At 30.7% G+C, this 20178-nt stretch overlaps 1 protein-coding gene across 1 annotated transcript in view; it reads left to right on the plus strand.

Moving 5' to 3' along the window:
- Lrch (Leucine-rich-repeats and calponin homology domain protein) overlaps positions 1–9752 on the plus strand; it is a 52859-nt gene extending 43107 nt beyond the window's left edge. Inside the window, exon 11 of the mRNA XM_070106180.1 lies at positions 6078–9752. Within this exon, the coding sequence (XP_069962281.1) occupies positions 6078–6266 (189 nt within the window). The 3' untranslated portion in view covers positions 6267–9752. The remainder of the gene's footprint in view (positions 1–6077) is intronic.
- The last annotated feature ends 10426 nt before the right edge of the window (positions 9753–20178 follow it).

Below are 20178 nucleotides of genomic sequence, written 5' to 3' on the forward strand. Positions count from 1 at the left end.
ATTTTTATATGTTTGCGGAATCTGTTATTTTTATTTTATTTCTTTTTTTGTTTATTCAAATTTTTTTTGCATATAATTTTGAGTTACTACCAAGAAAAAAGAGAATTTGAAAATAAGTTCTGAAAAATAATTTAATGTATTTAGTAACTCTAATTTGCTGAATACAAACTACTTTGTTGCATTGTTTATTCCATTATTGTATTTAAAAAAAATGCATTAACTTTTTTTTTTTAATTTTCTGTGTTAATTTTGTAACATAGCGATTTTTAACGTTTTCTATTTTTACAACTTTATTTTTAATTCAAAAAAATTTGTTGATTTTAATTTTTTTAAATATTTAACCCTACTTTTGTAAATTTTTGTTAAAATTTTTTTATTTTTTTTTTCTTAAACTTTTTAGTGTTAATTTTAATTCATGTAAAAATTGTTCTTAAATTTATTAAAATTTTTTCTAAATTCATTTTATTTTAATCTATTCAATTTGTAATTTAATATTTTTAAACATGTTTTTTTAGTTTTATAAATTTTTTTCTGCGTATTTCGATGTATATGTATTGTATTACAAAACGAGTGTATAATCAAAGGACTTAAGTGTATACAATATATTGCACAATATCTTTTCCAGTTCTGTAAAGGAACTCTAAACTTAATTGTATTTAACAAGTTTTATGCGAAAATCACTAATTTAATGTTTAAATAAAAAATAAAAAAATTCCTTCAAAACCGCACTAAATTTGATAATTTCAATTCAATTGCCAAACTAACTGCTCAACTTGCCGTTATCTGTATTAATTTTCCGTAACAAATGAAGACTTAACAAGAACTGAATGAAACCTTACCCACCATTTTGTTTTTAGCAAATACTGCTGCTTAACGAAAGACTTTATATTAAAAATACTTTTATTCATGCGCATAAATATTGACTGAAAATTTTATTGCAAATAATATTTTTTATAAAAAAAATCTTGAAGCATATAAGTAATTTAAAAAAAAAACATTGTATTGAAAAAATAAGTATTTTCATAAAAGAAAGTAATTTGTGTTGAAAAATAATAATTAAAAAATAAATTATTAAAAAAAAGGAATTGTATTGAAAAAATAATTATTTTTATAAAACAAAGTAATTTTTGTTGAAAAATAATAATTTGTATTCAAAAAAAAGTATTTGATCTAATAATAATTATATTATAAAACTGATTATTTTTAATGAAAAAAAAAAATTAATTTCTATTGAAAAAAAAAAAAATCATAATTTATATAAAAAAAGGATGTGTATTCAAAAAAATTTTTTTATTACAAAAACTTCCGAAAAGCAACCAATTAAGGCTTAATAACCTTTAAAGCACATATTTAATGCCATGCATTGCATTTAATTAAATTAACAACGAATTAATTACTTGTACCATTACCCTAATAAATTACTCGTAAACCAATTATTATACAATAACTATGCGGAACTTGAATTTAATCTGCAAATGATATGCTTGAGTTTAAACATTTATACATACCGCTTATATACATATGTACATACATATGTTTATACATATATGAAAGCGAAAATGCGTATAATTCTAGTAGCTAGCAACCAACCGCTTTAATAAACTATTGCTAACTTAATTTAAGACCAATAATTTATACACACACTATAGATAAACGAAAACAAAAAATTAAGAATTCAAATCTGCATTGTTGAAGAATGAGAAGCCTCGGTCGGTTAATTTGCGAGTTTTTTTACGGTTAGAAAACGAAAACGTTAAATCAGCGCATTGAAAAGTATAAGTTAAGCAAAATATTGTAAAGCATTCACACCTTGTTGCTACATACATACACGAATATGTACTAGTTACTACTACTAGTAGTACATTTAGCGACTTTAGAGCGGTGTAGTTAAGCGTTTTGTAGTTGTTAGTATGAATTTATTGATGGAAATATATCACATATGAATTGCAAGCAGGGACTAAAAGGTGGCCAAGTTATTGTAAACAGAAATCATGAAGTAAGAAATGACAACAACAAAAAATGAACTTATGAAAAAAGAAATTTATTCACTAAACATATAATACATATTAAACGATGAAATGACTTCAAAGCGTGTGCAAGAAGCGTAGTTATATAGTACGTATGCAATTTAAGTGGCATGGTTGCCATGTAGCACAAAACAAAAGCGCAGCGATCACAAATCATAACGGTTGATTGGTATTATTTTAAACAAACTAGCCTTTATATATACCTATATGCAAGGAAAATGAAAATAAAATTTATATGCACATTCTAACTGTTTTTTATACCCTTTTATACTGGAAATATGTACTGCGTATATTTAGAGACTATGTATTTGACAAATTTTCGAAAAGTAAATTTAATTTTTAAATTTTTGTTATAAATTTTTCTTACTGTAAATATGTATGTATGGTTTGGCAAAAATTAGTGCAAAACTACATATTTTCGGATTATTTCAATATCAGACAGTGCTGAATAATTATATACATACATATTTGTGTTCGTACAGTAAAGTTGCATATGTTGAATTTGAATGTTTTGAGATAGATAGATATTTGGTTAACATTTTAAGCCACAGTTTTTATAGTTATAAAGCTTATTTCATATAATTTATTAAATTTTTTTTTGTCAATATAAACTTTATTTTCCTGAGAAATCGTTTATGCAAACTTTTTTGTGGCAATGTTTTTTACCATAATGCCAAATTTATTAATAATAAAGCAGTACTCAGCCTTAAAAATAATAAACCTACTATATTTCAATGAAAATAAGACAAAAAAAAAAAAAACAAAAATAAGTAAAATTAAAAAAATTAAAATTAATTTCAAGGGGGTATTCTGGTCTAGACTCTAGAGGCATGAATTTCGGGTAATTTTTAAAGTTAAGTAAAAAATAACAATTAATATTTTTAGTATCTATTTTTATAAGTTATTTATTAACATTATAAGAATACAGGAAAAAATCAAAAATAAAAAAGTTAAAAATTTCAAAAATTAGCAGCTGAAAAAAATTCGCACGTGGCCATTCCCACGATTTCAACCGTTCTAACAATATGAAACAAAATAAAGGTATATATTAACCTAAAATTATGTCGCAATGTCTGGTTCTTCGGAAAAGCTGCAAAACATTTTTTATGCAATGGCGACTGCCTGAAAAAAAAAAACAATTTATGTACCACTTTTTTTTGACTGTTGCCAATTTTAAAAATAGTAAAGTAGATAAGTCAATAAAGAAAACTCTCGAAAAATTTTTAGATCAGAATACTCCTTTAAATAAAATTCCTTGTTATAAAATTCGTAATTTTGAATCTAAATTTTTTTTAACAATTATTAACTTTTAATTTAACCTTTCTTATTCCAAGACATATGAACTTAGTCAAATATTTCTATATATAATATATTCGGTACAACGATAAAAACGGTTTATTTGATGACCTTTTCGAAAATTTGCAATTTTTTACTATTTTTCATATCTTTTAAGACATTTATTTTGAAAAATAATTCGTAAACAGTGCCTTAGATTGATTGAAGTGAGATGAGCGCAACGGCATACACATTACCAAACAAAAAAAAAAAAATTAGAGAGCAATAAAAGAAATTGTAGAGAGAGTGCGAGCGCTAACATAAGAGCAATATAAAAATGCAGCTGAGAAGTCAGAATAACTGCAACTAACTTAATTACCTATTTGAAAGAGAGTTTCAATTTTAACAGTCTGACGAATTACACTTTCAAGAAAAAGAAAACAAAAAAATAATTTGAAAATTTTTTAGTCTGAACAAAATCTAATCCTCAGCTAATCAATCGTTATGATTTGTACTGCTTCCAGCAAAAAATATATAAATCTATTTTCATACGAACTATTCACTAGTAAACTTTTTCACATATATTATAATATACCCTATATATCTATGAAAATACTATACACTAACATTCCTGAAATCTAATTTGCTTCGAAACGAAAATTTTGCTAAAAACTATACCTATACTAAAAATATTTATAAAAAATATATTATTACTAAACTGAACGAAAAGAACGTATACTAAACTGTAACTAGTTTAAAAAATTAATAATATGAGTATTTAATTACTGAAAGAAGCGAACGGATCGAAAGAAATTTATATAGGAGCATATGTTTGGTGTCGGAAACACCTTGTCGAAACTTCCAAACTAGTTTAGCGTATGGCGTTGGTGACAATGTTTGCACTCATCGCCAGAAAATCACTTTATCCATACCCAAGTGCATATACCAATTTACTTAAGCACACACACAAACAGCCAAATGCAACGCTGCATTTTTAAGTACATATATTTACATACAAACAGATGTGCGTGCATATAAATCACTGTACCAGTACACCAACCAAATGCATTTATTGTAATGGTTTGCTAATATAAAATAAAAAATAGCAACAACAATAGCAACATATTTATTGTACTGAATAAAATTGAAGATATGATTAACTTTTGATAAGCAAAGACTTTTTGTGTGTTTTAACTTACATTAATGGTGGAAGTAATGTGGAGTAAGGGAAAGTTAAAATTTATGGAACAAAAATGAAATGTACATATTTATATCCAAGTGGGTATAAAATTATTATACAAAGATTTTTATTATTATTAATTATTATATAGTTTAAATGGAATTTTTGTTTAAAAAAAGATTTCACAAACCTTTATGCAGAGTTTGTTTGTTGAATTGGGAACGAATGATACCCAGTAAGCAATCAAATTAGTTATCGACTAGAGACTCATTAGATAACTGCCCAGCAAGTTGTGACTGCCAAGCCTTCAGTACATTAACAGACTAAGCGTGAATACTAACACATATACAGTGCGTAACTCCATTGTTGTAGGAGGGGAAATCTTCTGACTATGCCCTAAGTCGTATTGCGTTATAGATGCACCGCTTTCGAGATCATGGTCCGCCAGTTTTTATTGGGAGAAACTTGCGAAACAGGACGCCTAAAAATAAAACACAATTTATAAAATGTTAAATAATTTATTCAACAAATTATTAAAAATATTAAATTTATATTAAAAAAACAAGAAAAAACGTTAACTTCGGTTGCGCCGAAGCTATAATACCCTTCACAAAAACAAAGGCTCCTTACAAGAACTTGATTCCGAACGTTCAATTTGTATGGCAGCTATATGATATAGTGATCTGATCTGACCAATTTCTGTGGAGAATAATTTGTTGCCTTAAGCAATAACTCGTGTCTAATTTCGTGAAGATACCTCGTTAAAAAAAAAAAAATTCCATGCAAGCACTTTACTTCGATCGTTCAGTTAATATGGCAGCTATATGCTATAGTCGTCCGATCTATACAATTTCTTCGGAGATTAGATTAATGCCTTAAATCATAATACATGCCAAATTTGGTGAAGATACCTCGTCAAATTAAAGAGTTTTCCATACAAGCACTTCATTCCGATTGTTCAGTTTGTATGGCAGCTATATGCTATAGTGGTCCGATATCAGCCGTTCCGACGAATGAATAGCTTCTTGGGGAGAAAAAGAAGTGTTCAAAATTTCAGATCGATATCTCAAAAACTGAGGGACTTGTTCGCGTATATACAGACGGACATGGCTAAATCAACTCAGCTCGTCACGGTGATCATTTATATATATACCTTATATGGTCTTCGACGTTTCCTTCTGGGTGTTACAAACTTCGTGGCAAAATTAATATACCCTGTTCAGGGTATAAAAAAAAATTTATATAAAAAAATTAAATTAGAATATAAACAAAAATTAAAATCACAAAGAAAAGAAAATAAAAATCAATTATAATAATAAACTAAAAATTAATTATGTTAATAAAATAAAAATCAATAAAATTAATAAAATAATAAATAACATGGAAAAGTTAAAACGTAGAGAAATAAAACCAAAAAAGGAAATTAAAAAAAAAAAACTGATACAAAACTTAAACTTAAAAATCTTAAAAAGTCAATATTTATAAAAACAGTTTTTAATATCCTTAGCTTACGTCTCAGGGTCCACGATTAAAATTGAATTATTCTATAAACATGCACATTTAACCACCACCTTCTCTACTTCTTCTCATTACAGAATCTCATCTGCTGCGCTGCCGATGTGCTAGAAGGTAAGGGAGCGGTGCAAGTAGCCATTACAGTTGGTGAACTCTTCCGTCTGCACGCTAACGGTGCCACAGGCAGCGGCACAGGAGCCGGTGGCGTGTCGTCGAAATCACCGACGAGAGCCACACGCGCCACATTATCACCATCGCCGGTTGTCTAAACGAAATGAAAAGAAAAATGTGTAGTAAAATGAAAGAAAAATCACTTTTTACGAAAAAATAACGCGAAATGTGTAAAGTTACGACATGTTTGTTTGTGCGGAAAAAAGTGAAGTTACAAATGCATGCGGTAGCTTTGCTTTTCAAGCCAACAGCTTACGTAGCGAAAAAACGACCGCGCGCACGAACTTTTTCGCAAATAAACCAAATTTTGAATGAAAGTGAAAATTTGAAATAACGAAATTTTACAAAATTACAAAATCGACGACGATGCTAAATGGGTTCCTCGACAAAATGGAAGTTGTGAATGTGAATTTCTTATTTAAGCAAATTCATTTAAAAGTTGCTCGCATGCGAACAAGTAGGATAGAGTTATTTTTATAGTTACCAAAAAGTTTAACATGCAGATGTTTATGTAAGGTATGTACACACACACATACATACATACATACATATTACTGTAATGTAGTATTTTGAATTTTTGTAGAATTTGTTGAATATTTTAAGTAAGTGACAGACTGTTAAAGAATATTATCGAAATTTTTTTTTTAGGAATTATTTTATTGTACATAAAACGGACAAAATACCGTTAAAACACACACACACACAAACACTAATCACACAAAACTAATACAAACAAAGCAAAACATATACACCGTTAAGTACATTACATAACATACACACTTATTATTAAGTTTAAAGTACATAATTAATAGTCTTTGTACTGAAGCAAATGAAAAACAAATACCAAAAAAACACTGTTGTCACCTTTTCATCGATAATGTTAAATACTTTGCACTTTGTTTACTTCATTGTGTTATGTAATATTTTTTTACATTTGCCTCAATACTTACTTATGTATATGTATGTATTTAAATGCATATACAAACCAAATATACCTACAATTTAAGCTGTGTTTACAGATTTCACTAGTTTGCAACATAAAAGTCACTAATTTAGTTATTAGAAATTATTGTGAAAATTTTTTTATATTATTTATTTGTGAAACAAAGAGTGAAAACACACATTTTTTAACTAAGTTTAGCACTTAAATTACGCGCGTTTAAGTAAACGAAATAATATTAATAATATAGATTATATGTAGTAATATAGTAAGCATTTTAAAAAGCGTTAAGGGTATTCACAGTGTTGTTTGCATTGTTTAGTTGATTGAAAACGAGCATATGCTAAGCAAGTAATGAGAAGAAATGAGATTTGTTGTTGAGTAGGAGTGCTAAAAATTCAATAATAGACGCAAGAGATGTACTGTTTTAAGGCGAAAAATTATTTTAAAGCATTTTGTTTTAAAATTTTCTGCACCCAGACTAAAAAATGTGATCTCTTTAAACGAAAATGAAAAATTTCGTACAACTTTAAAAACTAAACAAATTGTAAGTTTAATAACAATAAGTCTAAAAAATTTGGATTAATGATCTTTAAGTGCAAAAAAATATTTTTCGTTTATTTTCAATATTATTTCTCACTTGCCAACCAACAAAACAAAATATTAAATTTTTTTGAGTAACTTTAATAAAACCTAAAAATTAATATCACCCAGTTTAAAAAAAAATGTGTATGAAAAATCTTTAAATCAGAAAAAAAAAATTTTATTCATAATATATATGTAACTTCACTAGCAAACCAAAAACAAATTTGTTCTGCTAACTTTACAAGCAATTCAATATTAATTATTCAGATTAAAAAAGGGAGTTCTTTAAAAACGATTATTTTTTATTTCTAGTATTTTTTCTCCCTTGCAAACAAAAAATAATAATTATGTTAAAAATACTAGTATCATTCAAATAATGTAAATTAAAGATCTCTAACTACGAAAAACAATTTTTTTTTTCAATATTGTTTCTCAATTTTTTTTCACACTTGCAAAACAGCAAAAAAAAACTTTTTTTTTTATCTCTTTTCGAGTAAATTTGCTTTGCTTATTTCATCTTGGAGTAATGCTTATGTAAGTAGTATATACGAGTTTTTAATCAACTAGGGAAACAAAAAAAATACTGTGAATACCCTAACACTAATGTTGCATTTGTCACAAACACGAACACAAAAGTGTGAGCGCAAAACTTACTCTTCATCATTAAGTTTTACAACTACTTAACAAATCTCCCTTTATAAATGAACCCACCTTTACGAGAACATCTATACCTATACATATATATATAGTGTGTTTCATAACTATAAAATAATTGTGTATTTTGAGATATAACTGCTAGAGAAATTTTGAGTAACTGTTTTTGGTGATATGAAAAAGTGCCGTTGTTTATTCTCGCATTTTGAAAGAATTACTAAATTTTGCTCTTTAAGTAAACTTCAATATTGAAAAAATATTTTTGTAGATCTTAAGATCAGCCTGATTTCTTACACTTTTGGGCAAAACAATGGAGCCTGTCTGTAAGCTTAAATGCACGGAATGGAGTATTATCAAATCAATATACCGAAATTGTACTTTTGATTGACATTTGAAAAAAAATTCGTATTTTGCGTTTTTTTTTGTTTTTTCCTATAAAAAATCGAAATTTTGGAAACTTTTTATAATAATATCTAGTTAATACCATGCGTTTACAGCGTTTTAAAATACGATGGAGAAAAATTCGTTTAAAGTCCGCAACTCACCGTTCCGAACTCCTTCTCCTAACTGCTGCATCTCTAAAATGAGTTCGAATTTTAAAAAGTCTCTTTACTACCGTATGCTAGACATGTTAATGAGCTCATCACATCTGATGACACACTTAATTCCATAAAAGAGAAACTATTGACAAAATGAATGAGAATAAAAAATAGTACTCTTTCAAATTTCTCTAAATTGTGAAAGGTGCTTCCTAAAATTTTTCTAGCAGCCATATTTTAAAGCACCTAACTTCTTTTATAATTACGAAGCGTAGCCTATACAACTATTTATAATTACATCACTTTTGCATTTCATATTTCTTATTATATTCATATTTTATTCACACACCCATTTTATTTATTTATACCATGCCGCCATTTCTCTACCATCTCTTACCATATTCATCAACGATTTTTAGTTACTATTTATTAGCCTAACCTCTAGCGTCTCAAAAATCTCATTATTTTCTACCTTTTCGCTCAACAATGTCGCTATTACAAACTTTAACTTACGAAAGTATAAATATTTAAGCTACTTTAAAGCGATATATTATATTACGAAAAAGTAAAATAAATTAATTAAATAGCAAAGCAGAATGGCTCATTGCGTAGTGTTTTAGTATATATTTATGCATAGTCTTAAGTAATCGTAGCGATTTTTTGCATGCAAACCAATTGTATTGTGTATGTTAATCAACAAAATCTCGTCATTATACAAGAAATTTATTTAATTACCAATAAATAAGCGAATTCGTAGAAAATAAATGAACTATGCATAAATATCGATTATTGCAAGCAAACGAATTATTCAAAAGTGTCAAATGTTAATAAAGCGAAATGTAAAATGTAACGGAATTCATAGTAAATTTGTTGTCTTTTTTATTTTCTTCGTATAACGTTGCCGTTAGTATGACCAAAAACATCGATACTTCCTAGCTTACGAAATTTTATCGCTCTCAGCTGTTTCGGAAATTAAAACAACCGTGAATTTGCTCAGCGATCATTTCGGCGTGTTCGTAAAAGTTCTCACTCGTCTGTTTCTAATCAATAATTACCATATTAGACCATGAACAACTATAGCTGCTATACAAAATCTGACCGTTAAAAATCAAGTTCTTTTTGGGAAACTTTTTTATTTGTGAAGGGTGTTATAGCTTCAGTGCAAGCACAGAAATTCACATCAAAGTCGTTCAATATCTCCGGAAGCGCTGTTAGTTTAATAGGTCGTTCGTGTATCATAAGTAAAAAGGTCTCTTAATTTAGTTTTGCCTTTGTCTGGACTATATATTGTGGTAAATTTACTCTAACGTAACGTCTTTTAAGTTTGTCTAATTTGCTAGACATTTAGTCCAGCTTCTGCGTCTATTTGTAGAGTCTTATATCTGTGTATATTTTCGAACTACTGATGGCAGGATTGCTCATGGTACAAATACACACCTTCTCAATCGGCACTGGACTCGGTATCGGTACTGGACTGGACTGGTACTGGACTACTGCTTTGAAAAAAACCTTTTCTTATATTGGTCTAAAAATGATGATTGAATCCAGCTATTGCACATCTGTGGTATAACCGTATAACCTTGTTGAGGTTAGTTTCTGTGGCTAAATCTCAAGGTGGTCACTTAAATGACTAAAGAAACCAGAAAATTTCTGTAGTTATAACCCACTTATTGACAACCACAAATTTCCTTATGCATTCGATTATAAAGTGCCGCGCGTGATGCGTATAAAATCGTGTGCCCTCATTTGTAGATATGGTGAATCGCGGTACTATATATATAGGGATTGTATTCTTATTCCATTTCTCAGTATTTCACATTGCATTAAATTAGCAATAAATAAAGGGTGTTTTTCCAGACGCATGATTCAATACTTTTTTCGGTGTTGGTCTATTTGACAGCTGTTATTTAATTTATACTCAGTTTGGTTAGCTAATTCATAATGAAGGGACCCAATCTGGAACAAGGTTTGCAAATCGGCTGAAAACGAGATGGCCACCGATGTTCAGCGATGAAGCTCACTTTTGGGTGAATGGGTATTTCTTCAAAAATAAAGCCGGCCATAATATTACAATCAATAAGGATCGTTATAGAGCCATGATTAATGAATTTTTCTCAACTGAATTTCAGCCAGCATCTCACTCTATAATATATCGAAAGCGGTAGAATAAACGCTGCCGAATTAAATGTGTCAACAAACCGTTATCGCAGCTTAACAATTATCTGATTTTTATTGTTGTTATCATTCAATTTTCAACTGCTTGACCTCAACTTTTTCCACTTCTTTTGAATTACACCTCTGCTATAGTTTATGTTGTTGTACTGTTAGTGTTGTTGTTCTGTTTTTGTTGTATTATCTCTGGTCTGTCGTGCATCAAAGCGATTAAAATCGAATAAAAGTTAAAATTTGAATTTAAATCACAGAGAAGCCGCCAAGCGGTGTGACGGCAATAATTAACGGTATTAAATAATTTGCTGCGGACTTTATTTGCTGTCCAACGGCGGCTGCCAGGGAGAGGCGACGCAGACACAACATATGAACAAGAGCTGGGGAGACTAGCTCTGGCATTAAAGCAATGTTAGAAATATAAAAACACACACACACACACATACAAGGCATTTATAGAAAATACTAAGATTGTGTGTCCCAAATTATTTGTTGCGCGACTGCAAGGAGGGGCGTCGGCGGCGTTCCAGCACAGAAGGCGGTGCAACACGCACACACACACACACTCACCCAAGTAACCAAAAGAAATGAGGGACATCGCATAGCAATAAAATATTCTCATAAATTATAATTAATTAATAAAAAAAAAATTATAAATATGATAATCGTCGTCATCACCATAATTACGGATATCAGCGTTGTTGTTGTGCGCAGTCGGTGTCGTTGCCGTTGTTGTTGCATAGTTGTTGAGAAGCATATTTATTGGCTTTGTTGTTGTTTTGTTGTAGACACGCTTGTTCCCAGCGCAAGCAATGAACTTCAACAGCTGTTGTGTTGCCCACAAATTCGTGGAAAATTTGAAAAACAAAAACAAAAAAAAAAAAACTAAAAACAAATTAAACGGAAATCATTGCGATTAAGCAATAAAATATAGTAAAAAATGATAATAAAAGAAATTGCAAAAATTAAATCTCAAAATGAATACAAAAACTAATTAAAATACTGTTAAGCGTTTCAAGATGGTTTTAAGAAATATTAAAAATTGTCTAATAAATTTGCTGCGGTGACACACTTAATGACAAAAACTTTGCATAAAAATCCTAGAAAACCATATGACTTATAAAAGTGACAAACGAACGATTTAAAGCACAAACAAATATTGCTGCTAACAAATTATTGCTTGTATTTATTGGTCAAGGTAGAAAATTTGTTTAATAAGCAGGTCGAATTTTATTTTTTCATATTAAGTTTGCTAAATTTTATTTTTATTGGAATCTTGAATAATGAGGGCGTAACCATTTAAATTATACTTCGCTACTTTCTCATATATGCTGTTGTTGTTGTCGATATTAATGTAAAATGTGCACATTAGTGTCTATGTGTTGTTTCAAAAAATTACGGAAATTATCGTTTTAAAAAAAATAAAAAATTTTCATTCGTCTACATTAATGTTGTCGCCATTAAAATACTCTCCATTCCATATTCTGCAATTATGCCAGCACTTCTACCAATCGTCGAAACACTTCTCAAACCCGATTTTCGGTACAGCTCTTAGCTCTTTTAGCGATTTTCATCTATCTTGTAAAACGACGGCTCTTTAAGGTTCTCTTTATTTTTGAAAATAGAAAAAAGTCACACGGACCCATGTGTGTCGAATATTGTGGCTGGGACATCATTACAGTGTTGGCTTTGGCCTACAATTCACAAACAAATTCTGTGCTCCATTTCTCTCTTTTCAGCAACCAATTTTAAGCTCTCCATTTTTGAGGCCCATAATATGGTATATGCCTTGTAGTCGCTTTTCAAGGTTGCCCTCTGCCCTTACTTCTGTCATCTATAGGTGCTGGTAACGGCTTCCATATATGTATAACAAAATTATATACAACTTTATAAATACATATGTAGCCAAGTCTAATAAAACAAAATGTTTCGAAAATACCAACTTCTAACAGTGGTGAGGGTGTTACATAACATTATGTATTGGGTATGCCGAATATTGATATGCAAATGTGAATGCGTGATCGAAGACAGTGCAACCGTTATTCCATTTTGTAGTAGTATTGTAACAAAGATACAAATTTCGAACTTTCTATGCTCGAATTCGAAACATGATTATTGTTATAAAAAACTATTATTATTATAAGAAACGCGAACGTTATAAATTCTTTTATTTCGGTTATAAAGTGGTGTGTTGCAATCTTATGCACTATCTTTCTTGGTTTCGACGCTATGGGCTTTCTATCTTAGGAAGTCCCTCAGGCCTAGGAAGTCCCTCAGACCCTCAGGCCTAACCTAGACAAGTCCATATATATATAGATCAATATATAACTATATAGATATGAGATCAAGTCAGAATCGAAGAAAGAGCTGATGGTCATAGCGAAAAGCGCTTATAAGAAGTGCTTCGAGGATTGGAAAAAGCGTTGGCACAAGTGCATCCGAGGGAGATTACTTAGAAGAGGACAAAATAGATATTGATGAGTAAACAAGTACTTTTCAAAAAAATTCAAAATTCCTCTTCTCCTTTGAACACATCTCGTATATACATATATATATATATTTGTCCAACCATTTTTTTAATTTACACAGTGCCATACCAGGAGTGGAACTGCAAATATCTACTTGCGTGAGCCTAAATCTTATATAATATAATTTTTTTTCATTCAAACTAGCCACTTTTTTTTTACCAAACTATATATGCTTGAGTGTTGTTGCCGGCCAACGACAATCGCGCTCTTATAAAAATGCATAAAGCCTCAAAACGCCCATTTTCATTCACAAATTCCCGACACATTGCGTGTTGACACGGAGTCTGCTTCTAGCCATAAAATTAACGCACAGGCAACCGAACACCCATAATACATGTGTGTGTGTGTGTGTGTGTGTGTATGGGTCTTAATGTCGGTGCTGGCCACTCAGAGCATTTAATAGCTGCTTCTTCGGTATGCGCATGTTTGAATTCCATAATTTTGCTCCTCCGCCTTTGCGGCTTCTTGCTGTCACTTTTCAATCCTGGCCCACCAATCAACTATCGCAAATTAATCGAATTTGCCTTCAAGTCCTCTAAATGATTTGTATTTTAATTTTTATGCAGATGCTGCGGCTGATAGGCAACCGGTTGGCGATTGCTTTCGAGATAAATATTGGGTATCAGTTGCTGCTGGTGTTTAGCTGAACTGCTGCCACTCTTACACCGTTAGCATACCAGATATTCGCTTCTATTGTTGTTGTCTTTTATTCTTATGAATGTGCGTGTTGATAATGATTATTGTAATTACAGAGCTACTGCTGAATTTTTATTAAGCTTAAGGTGGAGCTGTTATTGTTGTTGTAATGAAATTTGTTTGTTGAAAAAATTTAATTGGTTGAATTTTATATTAAAGAACCTTAGAAACAAGAAAAGTGTGGTAATGTAGAAGTATTTACAGAAGATTTGCTGTTATTTAAAATATGTTTGCTTTGCTCTTCAAGTTGCACGAAACGTGATTCTAGTTATTGCCAAATAATTGTGTATAAATATGGTTAAAGGTACCTAGGTCTAATATAATGAGCTAATAAAAACTTATCTAATACTAGACCTTTCAAAATAAGCAAGAAGAGTAGAAGAATCAAGGTTGAGAATTTTACTTAAACTTTCATTTTTTAAATTTTCATTTTTTAATTCCGATCTTCGGATCATATACTCAACAATTTTGATTTCTTAATCTTTATTTATTAGTTTATTTTTTAAAGGAAATACAATTATAAATAATTATACTACCTATAAAATATAACAGCGCTAGCGACAAGGCCTTCAGCTGTACCCTTAATCTTTAGTTTTTTGTTAATATTTGCTGTACCACACACACACACACCACAGTTTAGTGAGCGTCCAGAAGTTGTTTTAACAACGCATAATTGCTTAAAGTTCAGCCAGCATGCTCATTTCTAAGACAACCCATAAAAGTTAGGTAATTAGTTTAGCGAGAATGCGCCTAAACCTTGAGGATTCGTGACGCCCTTCTACGTTTTCGCATAAGAATCTTCATGAAACTCTCTTGGCCTTCTTTATTGCCGTCTTGTATATAACCAACCTGGCGCGGCCGCAACAAAACTTTACTAGCTGCACACACTTCGTCCAAAAAAAAGCGAATAAACCTATGATCAGAGAAGGAGTGACGACTAAGACTCCTCCAGTCCGATATCAAGGGTGCCAGTTCTTTTAAAGCAAGAGTGAGATGGATAAGGAGAAATTCCTCGCTACTCGCAATTACAAAAATAGGCGAGTTTCCTCTATTATAAAAACAAAAGATCTTCGCTATAAATAAAATTAAAAAGTAACTCTCATCTAGCATTTATGTCCGAGTTACGCCAGACCGAGTGCCTCGAGTTTGCGTTCGAGCCAATTATTACATTGACTCTCTATTGCTTTGCCTCTGCCAAATCTCTCCTTAGCAACTCTGGAGATGGTGCTACCTCGTCGTCATGAGTATCTTCCCAGACGAGATTGGCGGAGTCTACTCTTGCGTGATGGAGATTAATCTGAAGGACTTTCATTCTCCAGGGCCTCTCCAGAAGGGCGAGTTCCGCACCACCATGTTTGGTAGTAAAAATAACAGTTTATTGAATACAGAAAATAAGCGCGTCTGACCTCTAACCAGCAGTGTACAACTGCAATGGGATTGTAAATGATTATAACACACTTCAATATTTTGAATAGGTAAAAATATTTTCGACAATACCATATTATAAAATTTCAGTTAAAGTGGAGTTGAGTTGTAAACTCTAAAAAGACATTAGTTAAGTCGTTATTTAGCGGATGAGTTCTCCATTTTTCGATGCTAGAATTTATCCGCAAATACTTTCCTCCATCGGTCTGCACAACGTCATTTAGTTAATCCCGTTACTAATTTTTGTTTAGTCTGCGTTCTGAAAATGAGGTATGAAGGAATTCTAAAATTTTAATTTTTTTTTGGACTCATTTTACGGACGATATGCTCGCCTACTAATTTGAATGGCTTTGTCTTCCTTCGGACTTTACTTATATACATTTCTATAAACTGTTTATGTTAAATAATTCTTATTGCATAATTAAAAGTGAATATAGGAAGTTATAAAATAATCACTTGACTAAAGTCTCAAAAAACTTAATGATTTTATTTCCAAATGGGGGATAATTGCTTAAGTCTCAAATATATCCGCTGCTTTGCTCGCTCATATAAAACAATAAATTAAATAATCACGATCATACTCATTTTTAATTAAACATTTTACCCTAAGGAAGTAACATTACATATTAAATAATTAAAAAATTAGCGCAAAAATAAGAAAGAATTACTCCTTCTTGATTGAATTGGGTGCTCTTTCAATGACTTTTCATCTGTTTACACACATATAAATTAGTATTCATCTTGTAGGCTATATACGAATTCGAAGGATGTTTTCGAATTTGTTGTGGTTGTTTCCCATATTTTCATACCGATTTGAAAGTTGTGGTAGATTAGCATAAATCTGCAAAACAATATGAATAAAACTCGGACTTTCATTTTTTATAAAATCAGTTGCTTTTTTTTACGACAAAGGTATTTATAAACAGTAAAGTCAGTCCACTTTAGCGTTACACGAGCCAGTTCGTTGCTTAAGTCTTTTGTTAACTCCACCGCTGCTATTGTTTCAGTTTATATGGCATAGCTACAGCCACGCTCGTGTGTGCGAAACTTGTTTACAAATAAAAACACTAATTTTAAGTTATTAAACCTTTAATAAATTCCAAGTCATAATTTATAATTTGTTTCGCATACACAAATCATAATTTGAATTTCACACAAGCGTATTAACGGTGAAACACACACCTACTAACTGTTCGTATGCAAGGCATACAAGGGCAGCGAAACAGTAAAGCAGCTAGTAATTAAGGAAACAAAAAGCTGCGGATGAGCGCCAGCACAGCGACGTTGATATATTTACATAAAAATTTTATGTAGCTACGTATGCATATGTATATGTATATGTTTGTTTGTGTTCGTGTGCGTGCATAAGTAGGTGTATGTATTTGTAACGCCCGCCAGATTTTATCCAGCAGCTTTTAACCACTTGTAGGGAAGATAGATGGCCGAAAATCCCATTTGTGTTAATCAACTGTAATTAAATTCATTAAATTTTTTCTCTCCGAAAAAAAAACCTTTATTACGCGCTTACATATGTAGAAGTGCATGCATATGAGCACGTACATATTCAATATAGCTATGTTCAGGCATATTTCATTAAGCCCTGTAGGAAAAAGGACCAACATTTGTGATTGGTGATAAATTCAAGTTTGAACTTCTTCATCTGAAACTTTCGGAATTCTTTTCTTTCCAATGGTTGTATTTGTTTCATGCTAAACAATAAATTATTGAGTCCGAAAGTGAATTTCCCTGCATAGTAAACGTTTTAGTCAATGCAGAATAAATCAAAGCAAAATGAGACTCTGGAGATAAAACCAGTAATTTACGGAAAAATTGTCCTTAAACTGAGCTTCTAGTAAGCCTTTTTGAGAAATGACAAAGCTAATTGGGGCTACAGTTCTAAAAGACAAATTTCAAACGGATATATCTCTGATTACTAGTCAATTCGCCTGCGCTATATCATTAATTCAAATAGTTTAACCCTGTTGGTAAACAAGAAAGAAAATTTTTATTGAGTTCTCGAAATCAAACACCCATTAAAATTGTTTTGAAGACAAGGTCTGAAAAATGAAGTTTCTCCTTATCCTGCCTTTTCATACCCTGTGAATATTCTTATGAACATTTAACACTAAAAGACGTCTTCCTAACATTGCAATGCAATAATATATTAAAAAACTTTTATTCTTTCTTATTAGATATCAAAGCTTTTCTTATTAATTTCTGAGCATGTTTTGTAAAAAAAATGAAAGTTAGGATCACCTTAAAGTAGATTATCATTCGAAATGAAAAAGCATCCTTCGAAAATTCAATGGTGAGAGTTTTGTCTAATTTTCCAAAAACAAAACGATTAAAAATCTACATTTTATACAAAGTGTGTTCGAAAAATTTCGGGATTTTTGTTTTTTGCAAAAAACAAAAGAATTATTCATTTGTCTACATTAATGTTGTCGGTTTCAAAATAGTCCCCATTCGATATTATGCTCTCACTCTAACTCGATTTTTTGGATAGCCTTTAGCCCCTTCAGCGATGTGCCTTAAATTATTTGGGGTCTCAAAAATGTAAACTCAGGATTTTCGTATACTGAGATCACTGGTTATGTTTTAAAATTTTAAGTGTATATTTATACATATTTTAAAAGTATACAGTAAAATAAAAAAAAAAATATATATATATTTTTAAAGTTACACGCGATATTGGACTGCACTAAACTACTGCAGCGATTCCGGCCTTCCGCATGGATGGAGCTAAAAAAAAATTATCTAGTAGAAGATATTATACACCATACAATAACCTACGGTCGTTCTTGAAGAAATGTTGAATTTTAGCCAATTTGGTTGTATTTGGCCCGTAAAATTCAAATTTTATGACAGCAGAAAACTGGTTGATCATTGTTTGGAGTAAATATGACAAATATGATTTTTAGATTATGATTTTATTTTTTTTGCAAAGATGGAATGTAGCCATTTGTTGGCGGTACAGCTGTTGAGCTGCTACACTTTTTTTCTTACACGCTTTGCAGTGAGCATGGTAAGTAGGATGCGATGATGAGTAGAATATGGATCATCTGCAATCAATTAAATATTTTTCTTCAGTTTGTATCATATTAACGTACTTGAACAAAGGCTTTGCCGAAATAAACATGCTTACACAAATAATAATGATTTTACTGAAAAGTTCGATTTTTGAAGGTCTCTAAATTAAATTTTTTCTTCCCAAAAAAACTTACTTTTCAAATAAAATTTTGTCATTCAAGTATAAAATAGGACATTTTGTGATAAATAAGTTTTGGTACGTATTTGGGAGCACATGGGAAGAGCGCGCTGTTGGCAGTTGTAACTTTGGCTGCCGTGCTCAGATCTTTATGAAATTTGACAGAATTAATCTCAAAAGGATATACTTTGAGAAAACACAATACGATTTCTTTTCGATTTTTTCGACCAACACAAACGTATATGGTATAATCCCTTAAAGGTAAACTCATGGAAAAATTGAACGTAGCCTATACTTTAGACTTTGCTGTAACTCAAAAACTTTCCGATTTAAAAATTTGGTATGCTTTTTCAAAGCTATTCGTATAACTTATCGAAATAAGAAAAAAGGCAATTGCGTATAAAACTTTTTCACTGAATAAACCAAGATCGAAGATTTCCATTGATTAATTTCCTTCAAGCTTTTAATATCAATTGTTTTATTAATGTTTAAATTTTTGCTAAACATAAAAATATATTTATTTTTTAATCCTAGTTAATGTTTTGGGTTCCGTTTTAGTTTCTATTTAACCAGTTCCGAACTACTCCATTGAGGAACAAAAAAAATCAAAATTTTCCCTTTAGTCAACTTATGACCTATAAATTGCTGGCCGCACTCTTAAAATGTACACACACGCTTACATATTGCGGTAAAAAGAAACTAATTATATTTATTGCTCAAATTACGTTTAAACTCTTTTCACTAAATTACTATGAAAATATCGGTAACTAATCATAAATACCCAAATTAATAATTATCCACCGAATAAGCTTACAGCGAGAAATCTACTTAATTAGTTATGAAGTGATTTTAATGTTTGCCCATAAATATTTGTTTATCAGCTGAATGAGATGATACACAAGCTTCGTACGCAGAGTGGTTGTAGTTGAAGTTGTAGCGGCGACTCACAAATGCAGTCGCCGAGGCGCAGTCACAACCAATTAATCAGTGATATTGAAATAAATCAAAAAGGCAAAGTGACTCAGCATGGCGAATTCACTTTTGGTTAACGCCAGCTGTTACCTGCATTCGTTGCAGCTACCGAAGCGGAGCAGAGTGGGGCCGAACAGCGGCCGAGCGTAAGCGGGCTGCACAGCAGTTGGTCTATTACCGAAATTTCGTAGATAAAAGAGAAAAATCAAATTAAGAACAAATTAAGTATGCAAATGTAGCGAAGGCGCTCAACTACCCAGATCTCATTCTTTTTACTTTGTTTCCTTATCTTTTTTA

Source organism: Bactrocera oleae, chromosome 3 (assembly GCF_042242935.1).
Source record: "Bactrocera oleae isolate idBacOlea1 chromosome 3, idBacOlea1, whole genome shotgun sequence".
Lineage (NCBI taxonomy): Eukaryota > Metazoa > Arthropoda > Insecta > Diptera > Tephritidae > Bactrocera > Bactrocera oleae.